The sequence below is a fragment of the Uloborus diversus genome, chromosome 1, assembly GCF_026930045.1.
Source record: "Uloborus diversus isolate 005 chromosome 1, Udiv.v.3.1, whole genome shotgun sequence".
NCBI classification, from domain to species: Eukaryota; Metazoa; Arthropoda; class Arachnida; order Araneae; family Uloboridae; genus Uloborus; species Uloborus diversus.
Genome location: NC_072731.1, coordinates 111,013,966 through 111,031,257, shown reverse-complemented (window position 1 = coordinate 111,031,257; position 17,292 = coordinate 111,013,966). Strand labels below are relative to the sequence as shown.

At 34.8% G+C, this 17,292-nt stretch overlaps 1 protein-coding gene across 1 annotated transcript in view; it reads left to right on the top strand.

The window, feature by feature from the left end:
* Positions 1-17,292, top strand: part of LOC129232077 (catalase-like) — a 66,731-nt gene that overhangs the window by 23,039 nt on the left and 26,400 nt on the right. The window contains exon 5 of the mRNA XM_054866343.1: positions 11,512-11,693. Coding sequence (XP_054722318.1) covers positions 11,512-11,693 — 182 coding nt within the window. The remainder of the gene's footprint in view (positions 1-11,511; positions 11,694-17,292) is intronic.

The following is a 17,292-nucleotide window of genomic DNA, read 5'->3' as shown; positions in this document are numbered from 1 at the left end:
ACTGCCATACTTCCGTACGTGAAAACCAAACCTTGACTCATCGCAAAAAGTATCATATTGCCCTCCCTAGATCACCTGACACGGGGAGAAGAGAAAATCCCTGAAAGAAAAGGAAAATCCTGAAAAGGGGTAAGATCTGGGATGGGGAGAAAGATATCAGCAGTATGCCCCAGTTTCCTACTCGTTACACTTTATTAAGAGAAATCTCACAAATAGCAGAGATTTATGCTCGCGGAAATTTGTCAAGGACCCGATTAACGAGTGATAGGGGCCCAAACTTAGCAAATTTCATCAATTTATTGTAAGTTTCAAAATTTCATGCATGGGGGGGGGGGGAGAGAAGTTGTCAGTAACGCAATTTTTCTTGCATCTCTGATAGTCATAATAAAATATAACCAATTCTAACGTATAAGTTTTTGTTTTAAAACCTTAAACTACTTCTGGGCATTTTTTTTAAAAGAGGAATGTTTTGCTTGAATAAGTTACTGCTAAACCTCTATTGTTCATCAAAAACGTAGTTGAAGATTTATGCACCTGTGACCAAGTAAACTTACTGAATCATACATAAAATATGATGTACATAAAAATTTTCAGCTACATCTACAATTGATTTGCCACAAAACACTTAATAGCCGCGAAAGACTATTAATTGCTTAATTTTTTATTTACCAGCGTATTAAAAATTTTCTTAATTCTGATACAGTGAAAATCTCGCCGAACGCACAACCCTTAAGCACGAACACCCCTTATTCTGACGCAGACACAGCTTTTCTTGTAAAAAGCTCTAAAATATTTTAGCAAACCTCTCTGGTTTCTCATTGAAAAAAAAAAGAAAGAAAAGAAAAAGACAAGGGAATCAGAAAATCCTTTGCTTCCACCACATTTAGCCGCAGGTTGTTCAACACAAAGGATAGAAACCATAGTTAACTTTTCAGCTCCTGGGAACCCGATTTCTGATTCCAAGAAATGCAGCTGTTAGCAGGACTGCAGAATTATAAGGTCCTGGCTGTTATTCGTGGGCATTTCTTGGAATGGCTAGTAATAAGTGAACAAGTCACTTTGCCGAAATTTTTCATCTCCCCAGAGTAAATAAACTGCCTTCCAATCCTGTCGCCTTTACAACTATGGTCCTGCCTTTACAATAGAGGTTGAACAGGCGACTCAGGTGGTTGTAGTCTAAAAAAGCATGGGCGGTTCATCAAAGAGCTTGAACACATGTAGTATTTGCGGAAGGGCGCGTTGTGTCCCTTTAGGTTAGGCACTTGCCGAAATTCGAAACGTTTTTTTTTTTTTTTTTTTTTTGGAAGAACATTTTATGAGAAAATGTTCTCTGGTCCATTTATTATTTACACCCTTTTTCTATAGGAGCTTATGGTTAGACGCCTGCAAGCCATTTCTTTTATTTTTATCATTTTCGCACCACTTTTTCCCAGGATGAAAGGTGGTGTTTTTAAGAAGAAAGGTTTTTCACTCTAACGAATTCCTGGTCCTCTTCAGTTTTTATATATGCAGGGTAACCAAACTTTAAAGTGGAGTTCTTGTATAAAGCTAGTTTTTGAGTTGATATTTTGTACCAGTATTGAAGTGTTTATTTTTTTGATTTAAAAATGAAGCATCAAAGCACAACGATATTGAAATACTTTTCTAAGAAGCAAAAAGTTTCCTATGAGAAAGGTCAGAAAACAATTATGTACTGATTTAAAAAAAAATAATTAAAAAAACAAGCAAGAATTCGTTTTATATATTATTCATTTCTGCTGTTAATTGTTTGTGACAAGTTTGTGTTATATTATTTGTAACAAGATATTAATTTTTTACCGACATTAACTTAATTAGCTATTAGACGTGGGTCGATATAGTTTTGGGGAGGATCATGAAAAGGTCAAATGTGTAACTACTCCCCATATAATGTTTTGTTAAACAGTTTTTGTGAGGTTCCTTTAAAATGTTTTAAAAGAAGCCTTGAAGCCGATTAATCTACTTTAAAGTACATCATTCTTATGTTCTAATTTACGTTAAATGTGGTGGTAAAATATATTTTTTAGCATTTTAAGCCACTTAAATCTTAAATAATTTCACCAAAACGGTATAATAATGCTCTGTATTACTTTGAAAGATCGTAATTAAAACAAGAGGGTGATAAAACAGAAAAATCAAATTTTTCCATCAAAGAAGTATTAATGAAGGAATTGTGACATTTTGTGCCTTTGAATTCGAAATTTGTGAGCTTTATGTATTTTTTTGCACTGACCTCTGACAGAAATATTGACCTCATAACAAAATCTAAGGGACTTTATTGAAATATATGTTTTATGTGTGTGTTTTTCATTTTTTTAGTTTTTACTTATGTTCTGAAGAAGTAACTTAAAATTTTATAATGTAGTTAAGTTATTTTCATCTCTTCGGGAGGGAAACGGTCCTCCCCCCCTCAAATCCGCTACAGTTAACAATAATGGTTGCTTCAGAAATATTTTACTGAGTAATGCTGAGTAATGCTTGTAGTGATTTGTTTATGGTTATGGGCGGACATAACTTATGTCGTACTTTTCAACATTTTCGAACCTCTCCCACCCTTTGTCGCAAAGTTTCACACTTCACCATAACCCCTTCCTTTTGACACAAAGTTTCACACTTCCCCATACCCCCTCTTTCCTTTGCCACACGTTACATTGTTTATCATAAACGTTCTTATAAAAAAAAAAGGGCTGATGTCATCAGGGGTGATTGTGTTTCGGTATTTTACCGAATTTCCGGTATTTTCGGACGTATTTCCGGTATTTTTATGTCCGAAAATAACGGAATTATGTTTTTTTGGTTGTGCTTTCATCTCCCAACCTCCGCAATTTCTTTTAATTTTATAATATTCATTAAATATACCTGTAAGAGCCTTAATATGGACACCTATTCCTTAAGATGTACAAATGTCAAGATAATTTGTATAACACCAGCTCAAAAGTAACTTTGTAACCCATTAAAAATTTAATCAAATGTACACACAATATTTTGACTCAGAACTATTTAATACTATGGCAAAGGTGTACTTAAGTAATAGGGGCCAAAGATTCCACCCCCCCCCCCTTCTCGCTTTGAAACTTTCAGGTATTTTTTGATGAACTCACAATCACCCCTGGATGTCATCACATTCTCCCTATTGTTTGTCCCTCCTGTCATTTATTTCCTCTTCCTTCTCACGAACGGTAACAATTTAATGAACCCCACCTTAAAGAGGGATTTAATTCGTAGTCAGCTCCTTGCAAATTGACATTTCCCTACTCTTTTTTTACAAATGCAAAATAAAAATATTTATCGCCCTGGCATTGGTGCCCATAATTTGACACCAATGGCTATAGTTCGCCAATTTCACAATTATGGAAGTCTTCCTGAGTGAAACGATACCACACAACTCTTTTAATACATAAAACTTCTGCACAAACAATATTCTTTATGAAAGTAGGCATGCCCTCTGCAGTTAAAAATATAAAATTTCCAACTGTCAAATGAACGAACTCTACTCGAGGCTACTTATAATTGTCCATGCGAAAGCAAAATGTTTTATTAAAAGATAAAAATCGCTCTAAAACATAATCAAAATGAAAACATTTTAAATGCCCGTAGTTCCCGAAAAGCCTCAATAATAAAACCAAATGCAAAAATTTCATTTATTTACGATCAAGCGAGAAATGGCAACACCATAATATCAAAGACAATATTTTCCAGCAATTTCTTCACGCTAACTATGTCGCGTGAAAAAGTAAATAAAAATGAATTTTTATTTGCTTTCGATGAATTTTCGCTAACTTTTAATTGCTTCTAGCTCAAATTCTAGCGGGATCCCATTTTGTGTTTTAAAGCATTTTTCTCGATCTTTCCAACGATACCAAGCTCGAAGCATTAAAATGCATATTTCGTGTAGAAAAAGCGGTTTAAAAAATAAATTAAAACTTAATGTTTCACGCTTCCAATGAATTTCAACAATGGAAAAGAGATAAAATTAAAATTTTTGAGTTTCGCTTACTAAAAAACGCTTATAACTTTTTTTTCTAGTGGATTTAGGTTATTGGACCTTGGGCGCCCTGACAATTTTTTCGTTAGGCGTATTTTTTAAAGACCTTTCCAGCCATATCAAATTCGAAAAAAATGGACCATCCGATCGCGTAGAAAGAGCCATTTAGAACGAAAATTCGTTTTTTATTAATATTTCCGTTAATTAACGTTCGATTTCAAAAAAAAATATTGATAACACTAAAACTCGGCAATAGCTACGAACAAAAAAAGAATGAAGGAAATCGGTTCACAAACAGAGGAGGAATCGGTACTGAAAAAAAAACGGCTTGCCTATTAATATATAAAGATAACATTGGAATCAAAAATGTGGATTTTCTTTTCATCTTGTCTTGTTTTCGATCCGATTTCTTTTCTGTTAAGCATTTTATCACGCACGTCACTGCAAAATGCTGTAAATTAACAAATTTAGTGATATTTTGAACCAATGTACAACTGCTATGATTAAAAAAAAACGAATTTCGAATGGTGTTTGTTTTTATTTTAAAAAAATGAGGAAGCGCTGTGATCACTTGGATTGCGCAATCGAGTCTTGAAGCAGGCCCCGGTAGAAAGAGATCCCCCCCCCCTTCTCGATCCTCCTCCCATATAGAAATGAGCTTGAGGCTTAATTATTTCCTTTCTGCATTTTCACAGAGCCGGGAGTGAGGACAGGAGACAGCAATTTGCACGTAAATGCAGTGCCATCCGCATTGGCGATTTACTGCCTTTGCAATTACTCAAGCATGCTTTTCGCCAAAATTGCCTCGCCAAGCTATACCTATATGTTGGCTTCCCTGTAAAGAATAAGTTCCGACAGGCTTCTTAGGCATTTAGCATAGGATTCTACGGGAGTGATCGATCTATATGAGTTCTAATATCGCTGGTATTACGTTCTAAAAATTTGAACTAGAACTTAAATCTCGACAAATTTCAAATCGTTACAAGACATTAATATTACTGTCTAACTGTCATTTTTACCTACAAAAATAGAAATTTGACGTCAATATAAAAAAATAAAATGTAGCTGACGTGTGCCTTTTCAGACAAGTTACACTTATCCAATTTTATTCTATGGCATGGTACTAAATAACCTTGGAAACAGCAAGCAGACACATTTTGTAAAGTTTTTTACGAATTTTTTGGTGGTCTTTTTCGAATGAAGGTATCAAGTGATAGGTTATTTTGTATGTTTTCAGGGAAGCACATATCGCAGAAAAAGTTTGCTTAGTATTAAAAAACTTTACAAAATGCGTCTGCTTGCTCTTTCTAAGGTTATTTAGTACCATGCCATAGAATAAAATTGGATAAGTGTAACTTGTCTGAAAAGGCGCACGTCAGCTACATTTTATTTTCTTATATTGACGGCAAATTTCTATTTTTGTAAGTAAAAATGACAGTTAGACAGTAATATTAATGTCTTGTAACGGTTTGAAATTTGTCGAGATTTAAGTTCTAGTTCAAATTTTTAAAACGTAATACTTTGCCACAAATGTTATACATGATATCGCACACTGGTGCAGGTAAAGAGAGCATGTATTTAAGTTTGTTGCTTTAGACAGAGTATTCTTTTGAGAACATCAAAATTTTAATTTATAGAGACACAGTCGTTGTGAGAGGTGGGAGTGGGTCCACTGACTACATTACAGTCATTATTTTGAGTTATGTAAAACATTAAAAATGGGAATGGGTGCACGTGAACTTATTGAACACACGATTTAAAAACCATCAATTAAACTGCGTTATAGAGAAAGAAGTAAGCGTGCGCATTTTGGTTACTATCCGTGTTAGATTTTGTTTTTTAAATATTTGCAGCCCGTGAAATTTTTTGAAAAATAAATGTCTTGTTAGTACTTAACTCTGGATAACAGACAAATCTTTTGTTTGCATTTTACAGAATCTTGTTGCATATTTTGTTCTCCTTATCCACAGCTTAAAAGCAAACGAAATGTATTTCACGTTTCGAAACGTAATTTAAAAATTTAAAACTTAAATGATTCAAATTTTTCTAATCCATAAATTTAATTCAACACTTTCTCCCAAATATTGTTCTTAGTCTCCCTCCCAGCAGCAAGAAGAATTTCATTTGTGAGTAAAACCAACCTTAAGCAAGTAACATAAAGCTATCTATATCGAAAATAGTTATATCTCAAATACGTTTACAGCACTTAATCGTCCATTATGGTTACACATGAGATACGAAGTATTTCACCTTATCCCTATACTGTTAAAGAGAGTTTAAGCTCTTACAGTGATAATTTTCCATTCATATTACCAATTTTTTGCAGTTTAAAACAATTTAAATTTAAATTAATATTTATTTACATTTTTTTCAAACTTAAAACTCCAACCTTCCCAAACTGTACACTGTTAAAACTACAGGTTGCATTCGGCACCTTTCAGGGGTGAAACGCTTGTTCACCAGCGGCACCCAATACGGAGCCGAAATTTCACCTCTAACTAGGGTGAAAAACAGGCACCTTTCAAAAAGTAGGCAGCCGGGGTGAAAAGAATGAACCTTCAGAGAGAGAAATGGCACCCTTACTGTAGATCCTCCCCCCCTCCCCCGTATTGTGTGCGTTTTTGAATACAGTTGTGTATTTTTCTTTTTTTAATAGTTTTGTTTTGATTCATGATAGTCTACGTTTTGCACACTTTTCACATTGCATGAATTCAGTACTGGAAATGGTTAAAACTTGTAATTACAGCATTTGACCATATTTCAGAGTTTTCAACATAGTTAAGAAGTGCTCATTGCTTTAATTCATCTGATCGTTCTCTACATCAGTGTTTCTCAACCTCTTTTGACCCACGGGTCGGTAAAAACAAATGAAAAACATTGCGGACCTGTGAAATTTTTATCCTTTTCTTAAAAATAAATAAAATAAATAATAATAATTATAATAACTCTCGGGGCGGTAAAAAACTTGTAAAAAAATTCTGCGTACTGATGAGTTTTTTTTTTTTTTACAAAGTAATATTAAAGATGAATAAAACAATAAATATCTACAGACTTTATTTCGTATCAAAGAGTTGTCACAAATATATTTAAAGTTAAAGACGAGTAATTATTTCAATAATCATAGTTAAGTTAATGATCATTTGTGAGAAATAACCGCACCGAAAGTAAAGTGTAGATGTACTTATGAATTATTTACATGAACAGCCAAAAATATTCTGGGATATTCAAGTTACGATAAAACAAAATCGTTTCTCAAACGTTCAACATTTCAATCAAAATAACAATAAAATAAAATGCGCATAAAATTTTTCGACAGTTAAAAATTTAAAAAAACTCCTAACACTATCGAATAACCGCTAACAGGAAATAATTCAAACACTTGAACGAAAAAGCAAAAGAAAAAGATAGACGGAGAGAGATTTCTTTTTTATTTTTTGCACTCGCTACACGAAGCACAAGAATCATTTTTATTTAGGTTCTCACTTGTTGATTATTGAAAATATCATTGCGGTTACTATTTCGGTGATTAAATGTTGCTTATCGAGTACTCAAGAAAATAATGATAGATACATTTAGTAGCGTTTTGTGTGAATGATGGAATTTTCACGATAGTAACGGTAACCTGAAAATAAACAACTAACGGTACTACGGTATCGTAACGGACTAATGGTAACTGAAAAGCATTAAACGTACTTTTAACTATGTTTGAAAGCCCTAAAAGCTACAAAGTGATCAAAAGCTGTACTTACTTGTTATTTTAAAGAATTATCCTACAAAAGTTGAGATTTAATCCAATAGTGTACTTCATTCAATGTGAAAGACGTAGAAGCCACGCGTAGTGCAATCTATCATTCGTCCGCCATATTGAAGTGGTTGAATTGGTATGCCGGAAGCGCATGCGCCAGCAAGCCATTTAGCGATTGCTTGCTGTTTTGGCACCCCTGTCTACGACTGTCTGCTACTTTCGCACCTCTGCTTTACTTCCTGGCCAGTATGGCACCCTTGGTCACCATGCTTTCACCTTAGGGGGAATATATTCACTCGTTTGGAACCTCTGGTTATAACAGTGTATGAATTCCACCGAATTATATTTCCGTGTGGTTTTGCGGGTAAAAAAGGTGCACAACCTTTAATTTTAGCACGCATTGGTAATCTTAGTAGGGTAGTTTATGTGCATGTAATAAACGTTATAACCATCCCCTCCCTCCCCATTGTAAAACAAATTCAGATACGCTACAAATTCCTACGCACAAATATAATTATTTTGCAATTTATTTGCGAAATTTGTATTTTTTACTCTTTTTCTTTGTTAGTATTCAGCAATTAAACTTAGTTGAACCGAATTAAGTAAAGATCCGATGTAAATCAGAATAGTATAAAGAACATATGCATATTGGTTTTGAGGAACATCCAACGTTAAATTGTTTAAGAGTTGAAGCTTGTATATGAATAATGAATGTATTATTGATACCGGGCCGATTTTGGTATTTTCTGGGCTGGTCATGTGGGAAATACTAATCTATAACTTCGTTCTACCATTACTGTAACGGAAATACCAAAAGAAAGCATGCAAAGTAAGTAGAACTGTCGGAGACCGCAATGCATTCCTGCTCTGCAAGAAAAAAAAACGCTTAACAGCAGCACTTCGATTTCGTTCGGTTTTCTTGCCAAACATGCTTTACGCTTATCGCAAATCGACATTTACAGCCAGCTTTGAGAATACCTTTAGTTTTGATTTCATTTAAAATATTTCTTGGTGGTTATAAGTTGCAAACCATTGAATCAAAGTTCCTGAATTTAACGATAGTAGTTAATCTTTGAAGAAACTTCATCTAGGGCAGTTTTTTACGGGCTTTTCATTTAGACTTAATTCATAACTATACACAAATTTGTTCGTGTAGAAAAGAGCAATTTTATGACTCAAAATATGAATTTAGACCACCTTGGGTCTTTTTAAAATTCCCAAAAACCCGCCTATATAAATTCTAATTAACAATTTACCTTTTTGACAAATTTGGAAGAAATCCGACGAAAACTGGATTTATAGAAAGAACATACACACACACAAACATACATCCATTTTTATATATATAGATACATGTAGGGAAAGCCTTGACCACATCCCTCCCCTTTAAAAGATAAATTCCGAATGCGCTTTCATGCATTACTATGATTATTTTGCAATTTATTTGCTTTATTAGTACTTTTACTTCAGTTTTTTGACAGCCTGGAGCGGCTTCTATTAAACCGAATTAGGTTATCGGTTATAGTTGAACCGAATTACTTAAAGATTCGACGTAAATCAAGGAATAGTATAAAGAAAATTTATACATTGCAAATTGGTTTCATAAGGATCATAGAACATTAAATTAAATTTCTGTTGTAAGAATGAAATAGATGAGGTTTTAATAAAAGTATTCTTATAATGCTGAAACAGTCGAAGATTGTACGTCAATATTGAATGCAATATTATTACCTTATTCATGTTTGTACTTTCTCTGCTATTAATGGTAAAAACACTGATCAAAAATTACACGCAACCCTTACTGTTGTAGATTTTATAAGTAAACAATATTTAAAAATTATAATTTAACGGTAGCATTCAAATTAAGTAGAACCATGAGTAGCATCAATGGACCCCTTGGGCTTCGTAGGTTGTAGTTCAAGAAACGATGTACAGCATCATTTCTTATATCTACGGCTTTCTCTTCAAACATACTTTAACGCTCATCGCTAAGCGGCATTAACGGGCATCGTTCAGGATACGTTTTGTGTTGATTGTATTTGAAATAGCTCCTGGTGGTTATATACTGATAACCGTTTTCATTTGGTTTGAACCAAGGTTCACAAACTTAACGATTAAAGTTAATCTTTGAAGAAACTTCATCTAGGGCAGATTTTTACGAACTTTTCATTTAGACTAAATTCATAACTATACAAAAATTCGTTCGTGCAAAAACGAACAATTTTATGACTTAAAATATGAAATTAGACCTCTTTGGGACCTCTTTAAAATTCCAAAAACCCGCCTATATGAATTCCTGAGCAACAATTTACCTTTGTGCCAAATTTGGAAGAAATCTGACGAAAACTGTGGACTTGTATGAGGAACATACACACATACCCACACACCCACAAACATACATCCATTTATATATATATAGATTTTGAGATCTACAACTTTGGTCTGAGGTACTTTTCGATAAAGCTTACCGTTTTTGAGAAAAATCCAAAAAAACTAAAATTTTGACCTTTTACCCCGAATAACTTTTTTAGCGCACATGGGATCGACGGGGACTTTTGGCACTTTATTTGTAATGCTAAACCCAAGGTCTCTACAAAAATTTGGCTTTGTCGGAATTTTTGTTATTTGATCACTATTTTTATGTCTAAATTGACCGGGCTACCATGGCTGCGGAGTCGGAGTCAATCTTATTTTGAGATAAAAGTCAGATTCGGGAGTCGAAGGTATTTAATTCAAAGACTCGGAGTTGGAATCGGTCATTTCCCTTTGAGTCCGCAACTCTACCAATGTTTGCAGAGACGGAGTTGGACTTACTTCGGGATAACGGAGTCGGAGTCAGTCATTTTCCCTTCGTGTATAAGTTTTTGCCTAAGTTAAGAAGTCAGAGTCGAAGTCAAGGAGTCGGAGTTCGACTAATTTTCGGGCACAGGAGTCGGAGTCGGGAGTTTGCCGTCAAGAGTTATTTCCAACAAAATTTGTTTGAAGTAAATCCGCCTTCAAGTGCGAAATCTACATTGACTTTCAGTTTCCTTTTAGGCGCGAATGTTAGGGGATTTGAACTGTTCAAAATTGAACGAAAAATTGTTCAAATCAAAAAGTGAAATGTAGGAATAAGGTGACCTCACCAAGCTCTTTCGAACAAAAAAAAAATTGTTCGAATCGGACTATTCATTTAAAAATTATTGGTGGGGGGGGGGGGGGAACAGACACAGAGACCGACAGAGATTTTTACCCATCTCAATATCCTGCACTCCAATTTTTAATTTTTCGATATTTATTTATTTATTTTTTTTTATTTTTATTATTGTTATTTTATTTATTTATTTTTTTTAACTTTTTTTTTTTTTTTTTTTTTGCGATATTTTCAAGATACATTAAGCCTTATTTCACGTTTTTTTCTTATTTCTCTGAAAAGTGGCATTATTAGTACAGCATGCAAGAAGTCCACAGATGTCATACCTAGAAACTAAAAATGTTTGTTAAATAAATTCTCGTGTTTCTGATCACTTAAGCACTTAAGCTGAAACAACATTACAAACGGTTAAACATAGTTTGCTGGGTGAGTTGGCTCTACCATTAGCTTGATTACTGACAATACGTATTCGGATTTAATGTGAAGTTGTCTCATATGTTTTCTTGGTTCAAATCTAACATTAATAATACCTTATTTATCTGTATCTCCATTTTCCAGCACCGTAAAGTTTACCTGCATTTTTAGGAGTGCAATCTGATGAACTAGAAGTTTATTCTGTTCGTTTTTCAGTTGGAGAAAAAGGTTCTTCTGATACAGTGCGAGAAATCCGAGGCTTCGGAATCAAGTTCTATACTGAAGAAGGCAACTGGGACCTGGTAGGGCTCAACTTCCCCGTCTTCTTTGCCCGAGACCCAATGGTTATCGTCAATGTCGGTAAGGTCTTGGGAACCAATCCGGTATCTGGAACGAGGGTGAGCAATTTCTGTCTACACGAGCACTTAGTAATGTCACAAATTTTGAAGCTGAATCTGAGGCAATTAAATAGGCTGCACGTCTCTCAAAATGGCAGCCTTCCTTGTTGACTTACAGTCATCAATTCTCTCCCTTCGCTCTTTTCAAGACAGTAAGCTAGAGTGAGTTGAAAACACTAGATCAGCGGTTCCCAAACTTTTTAGGCCACGGTACCCTTAGTAATTTTTCTTTTACTTAAAGGAACCTCATTTTTGTTGATGACTAAAAGAAGAAATGGTAAACGATCTAGGAGTCAAATGATACAGATAATGATACAGATAAAAAATGATCATGTTGTTTATATTGATTTTAAAAAAGCCTTTGATGACATACCGCATGTTGCTCTTCTCAGCAAATTAGCTGATATAGGAATAGGAGGAAAAACTTTACTTTGGGTTAGAAATTGGGTGACTGGAAGGAAACAAAGAGTTGTTGTAAGGGGAAATCATTCTGAATGGAGTGATGTTTTAAGCGGAGTTCCTCAGGGTTCAGTTTTAGGGCCTCTCTTGTTTATTTTTTTTATGAATGACATCAATGAGAATATTTCTGGAAGCATGAATTGTTTTGCTGATGATGTAAAAGTTATGGGGATTGTAGAAAATGAAGAACAGGTAAAACAGCTTCAAGAGGATTTATATTATATTACTAAGTGGGTGGATAAATAGGGTATGGCAGTTAAGGTAGGGAAGTGTCAAATGCTACACTTAGGTCATGGAAATAAGCGTACGAGTTACCGTTTACAGGGTTCAATCAATAGTCAGGCAGAAAATGTTATTGATCTGGGTATCTTAATAAATCAGGACTTCAAGTTTAGTCAACAGTGCAGCATTGCAAGTAACAAAGACAACAGAATGCTTGAGTTTATCAATAGATCTATTTCAAACAAATCTAAGAAGGTTCTTCTGCCTTTATATAGGAGTTTAGTAAGACCCCATCTGGGGTATGCTGCGCAGTTTTGGTCGTCTTATCTGAGGAAAGATATTTGTGTATTGGAAAGGGTTCAAAGAAGAGTAATTAGACTAGTAATGGGACTTTTAAATTTAGATTATGATACCAGACTTAATAGGCTTAATATGTATAGCCTGGAGCAAAGGAGGATCACAGGCGACATGATTCAGTTGTTTAAATTTATCAAAATAAATGATGTTAATGGATTAAATTTTTTCACCGAAAGCAGGACGAGGGGTCATTGTTTTAAGCTATTCAAATCTCAAGCTAACCTGGAAATAAGGGAAAATTACTACTTTAGTAGGGTTGTGTGTGTGGGCACTTGGAACAGCTTACCTGAAGAGTTGGTAATGAGCATGGGGGGGGGATAGCTTTAAAAGGGTCGTTGATCTTCATTGGGGACTAATAAATTGACTAGGACCAGCCTAGCTGGGCCAAGAGCCTGTTGCTGGTCGTCACATTTGTATTTATATTTGTATCATTCGATTAATTTCTTCTGCATAGAAGATACTATTGATTATGTTAGAAATTTCGTATTTTGACAGATTAAAACGTTTTAAGGTACGCTGAACCTAACATAACTATTTTCGAGTTAGTTCAGTTCACTAAAAACGTCGACAAAATATTTATCGGCCGGATGAAGAACATTGACAACAGCTGAAAATATTGATACCCTTTCGCTCTTGTGAAAAAACCCTCATTTCATCTGGAAGTTCACAGAACCTTTTAAAAACTTGTGTTTTTAATAGTCAGCAGATTTCACATGGAAAAGTAGTGAGTTGTGCTGCGTACCCATGTCTTCATAAATCTTGCTAAAGAGTCTTGGCTGGAGAAAACGAGATTTGGAAAAAAGAACGACTTCTGGTGTTTCATCAAGAACTTTCCTCAAGTCAAATGGTATTTAGTTGATCATGCTGGCATGACACTGTACAACGATGCAAAATATTGTGATGGCTATGGCTATTACTTCTAGAGTGACATTTTAGATTTTTGATATTGATTTTTTCACTTTTCTCGACACTCCATTGGAAAATAAATTTATGAAACGGTTGACTCACGGCGGAACCCTTTATATACTTCGGCGGAACCCAAGGGTTCCGCGGAACACACTTTGGGAAACGCTGCACTAGGTCAACAATTGAGCAACTTATCTCTGATGGTTGAGGAAATCAACTTCCAGTAGATCCTCAGCCATTTTGATGTACCTGGTAATGAGAGAACTGATCAATTGGACGAAATTCTGTGTCTCGTCCTTCGGGGGCTTTTTTTTTTTGCATTTGAGGGGGCGCGCCATTGTTCTTAAGGGGTGAAAAGGCACCCCATCTCTGCTTTATGGCCAAGTTTTTTGCAGCATTGTCATGGTATCAAATACTTTTATAAAGAATTCCCAGACTTTGGATGCTGTGATGAAGGTATAGAGACTTCTCCAAAACCATGTCCCCATAGATCTTCCTTCGCAGGTTGTTTTGCCATTGCATTGGCATTATTGACGTACTTGGTTGCACCAGTGTTCTTCAAGAGAGACTAAACTCATTACATTTAACCGCCTGTACCTATTTTGACAAAACTTTTTCTATTTGACGATGATTTGGCAACTATTTTTCTAAGACTGCTTCGTGTTAGGCTTCAGGAAGGGAAATGGTGTATCCAGAGCTGCCAACTGCTACGAAAAAATCGTAGTTACAGCCTTGAACTACGACGCTACGAAAACACGTCCAAAAATTACGATTTTCTTCTTTTTTATAACTATAAAAAATTTCCGCCAATATAGATATTGTCCTCATTAGTAATCATTTAGTTAATAATGCTTTTGAGCTCACTAAAGTATCAAATTTTTGCTTAAAAATAAACAAAAAGAGTTTGTTATTGTACTAAATGATATAATAATTAAAAATTAAATATTTTTTCAAAATTAACTGGAATTTGTCCAAACGTAAATTTACCGTGAAACAACGAAAATAGGCATTCTAATGATTACCCCACCCCTTCCCTCCTTTTTAACAGAAAGTAAGATTATTCTGTAATCCAGTATATACTAGTGATGTTCCGGGTATCCGTATCCGTGGATATCCGAGGGAAAATAAAGATCCGTATCCGTAATCGTATCCGTTACTTTTTTGACGGATCTTAAACGGATCCTTTCTATTCTAAAAATTTTTAAATGTTTGAATAAAAGACTCTTAAATTCCGTTTAAATTAGGTTTTATTCCCTATTTAAATTACAATTTATCATTTCCGAAGTCAGTCAACGCAAGTCCCAACGCAAAAAGGATGAGGTAATAAGTTTTAAAAGTATGTACCTGTGTGCCTATTTCTGGCATCGTAGCTTATAAACGGATGAACCGATTTTGATTTTTTTTTTTTTTTTTTCGTTCAAAAGGCGACTTGATCAAAAGCGTTCTTAGTTCGGCCTCGTTTTTGTAGAACTTTAATTACCGGGGATTTTAATTAAAATCGACTTAATGCTTTTCACAGTTATGGTGGTAAAACTTATCCGTACGTTAAAAACATTGGTCCTAATTGAAAGAATTAAGTTTTCTGCGTTTGATATTTGTTTGGAACTTCCAAGTTATGTACAGTAGGAGCTATAATCTCATGAAGTAAATTTTAAATGCAATTCTAAGCCTTTATATGCGTGATTGGTAGCGATTTCATAGCCCGAAAATGAGGAGAAAAAGCTCAATGATTTAAAATTTCTATCTGCTGTTCGTTCATATTTGTTAACAATATGTGTTCTGACCCGCAAAATTCATCTTTAATATGAGGTCGGCCCTCTGGGACTTTTTTTTTTTTTAATTTTTAATTTAATATTAGTTTTTGTTGTTGATGTGGGGTTTGTGCTATTCTTCATTTTGTTTTTTCTCAGCATCCTTCAAAAAAAAAAAAAAAAAGGATACTAAATTCCTTATCTACTGTTTGCAAAGGTGTTCCCGGCTGTGTTATTTCGTCGATCGGAGTAAGTTGGGTGGAATGGGTCACCGCTGCATTTATGCTAAAACAAAATGCGAAAAGTTATTTCTAGCCTGTCAATTATCAACTTTACACTCTTGTTCGTGTATCCTAGATCTACCGAGCAGGCTAGAAATAATTTTTCACATTCTATTTAAGCATTAATGCAGCAGTGACCCATTCCTTCCAACTCTCCCTCAATTTTAACGGGAATTTCTTTAAAAAGTAAATCATAGTCTTGGCTATATTTTCGTCGTAGATGACATCTTTTGAAGAAACAGTGCCATTATTCTGACAGGAATACCTTCCGTAACAAATTTTACACATGGATAGTTGAATTGGGTAAAAAAAAAATTGAGATCCGTATCCGTATCCGTATCCACGGATCTACGTTTTTAACGATCCGGCACATCACTAGTATATTCTCGTAATTTTAGCCGATCTTCTTTATTTGCCACTCCCTCAAAAAAAACACACACACACATACACACACAAACACCAAACATTTTCAGCTCTGCTTGTCAGAACGTTTTTAGAATTTTAGTTCCCCCCTCCCCCATGCGCTGGTTTTCCTTTCTAAAAAAAAACAAAAGTAAAGTAAACAATATCACACATAAAATTAAAAAAAAAAAAATCATGCAAAAAATCAATTAGCCATTTCCAGGCATTCATTCCTTCCACTTTGTCTTCGCCGATTTTGATGCTAGGGCGCCTTTTCTTTTTGTTCATATGTGTTACAAAAGGAACTTATTTGGAAATATATTTGAAACGAACAAATTAGGAAGGTACACTAAAAATGAACAAACTCTAACTTGATGCCATGTGGAAAACAAGTTGTTTAAAAAATGTAGCAAAACTTTGAAGTAAATTAATACAAAAAACAACTCTCAAAAAACTTCGATGATTCCCCCCCCCCCCTTCACCTAAATTTATCAGTTCGGTTTTGAAAATAGAGGAGGGGGGGGAGTACTTTCTTGATTTTACTAACCTAATTTATTTATTAAGTCTGTTACATTTGTTAAGAAACGTGTCGTTCCCCCCATCCCCCACCCCGCGCAAAACTCAGCTACGAATTAAGATTTTCAAAAGTTGGCAGCTCTGGGTGGTATATCCCACTAATTTCCGAAGTAATGGAAACAAATAAATATTTTGTGTGCAACAGTGTGAGTTCTCTGAAGAGTTTATGAGGATTGAGATATATTGATCAACTTAAATTTTATTTTTAGTCATTTTGGGCTCTTTCGAGATACGTTTTGGTTCATAAGGTTGACTCAAGATTGACAAATATTGGCGATAACACTTCGATGTCGCAATCTTGATACGCACAGCGCCTCCCTAGACAGTTCGACCGATTTTCATGAAATTTGGCACAAAGTTAGTTTGAAGCATGGGGGGTGTACACCTCGAAGCAATTTTTCGAAAATTCGATGTGGTTCTTTTTCTATTACAATTTTAAGAACAAAGTTATCATAAGATGGACGAGTAAATTACGAAATTATCATAACGTGGAACCGTAACATGGGCCCAAGCCAATTGGCGAGATACGAAATTAACATAACGAGGAACTGTAACATGGGCACAAGCCAATTGTCGAGATACGAAATTATCATAACGTGGAACCGTAACATGGGTACAAGCCAATTGGCGAGAAAATTCACCATA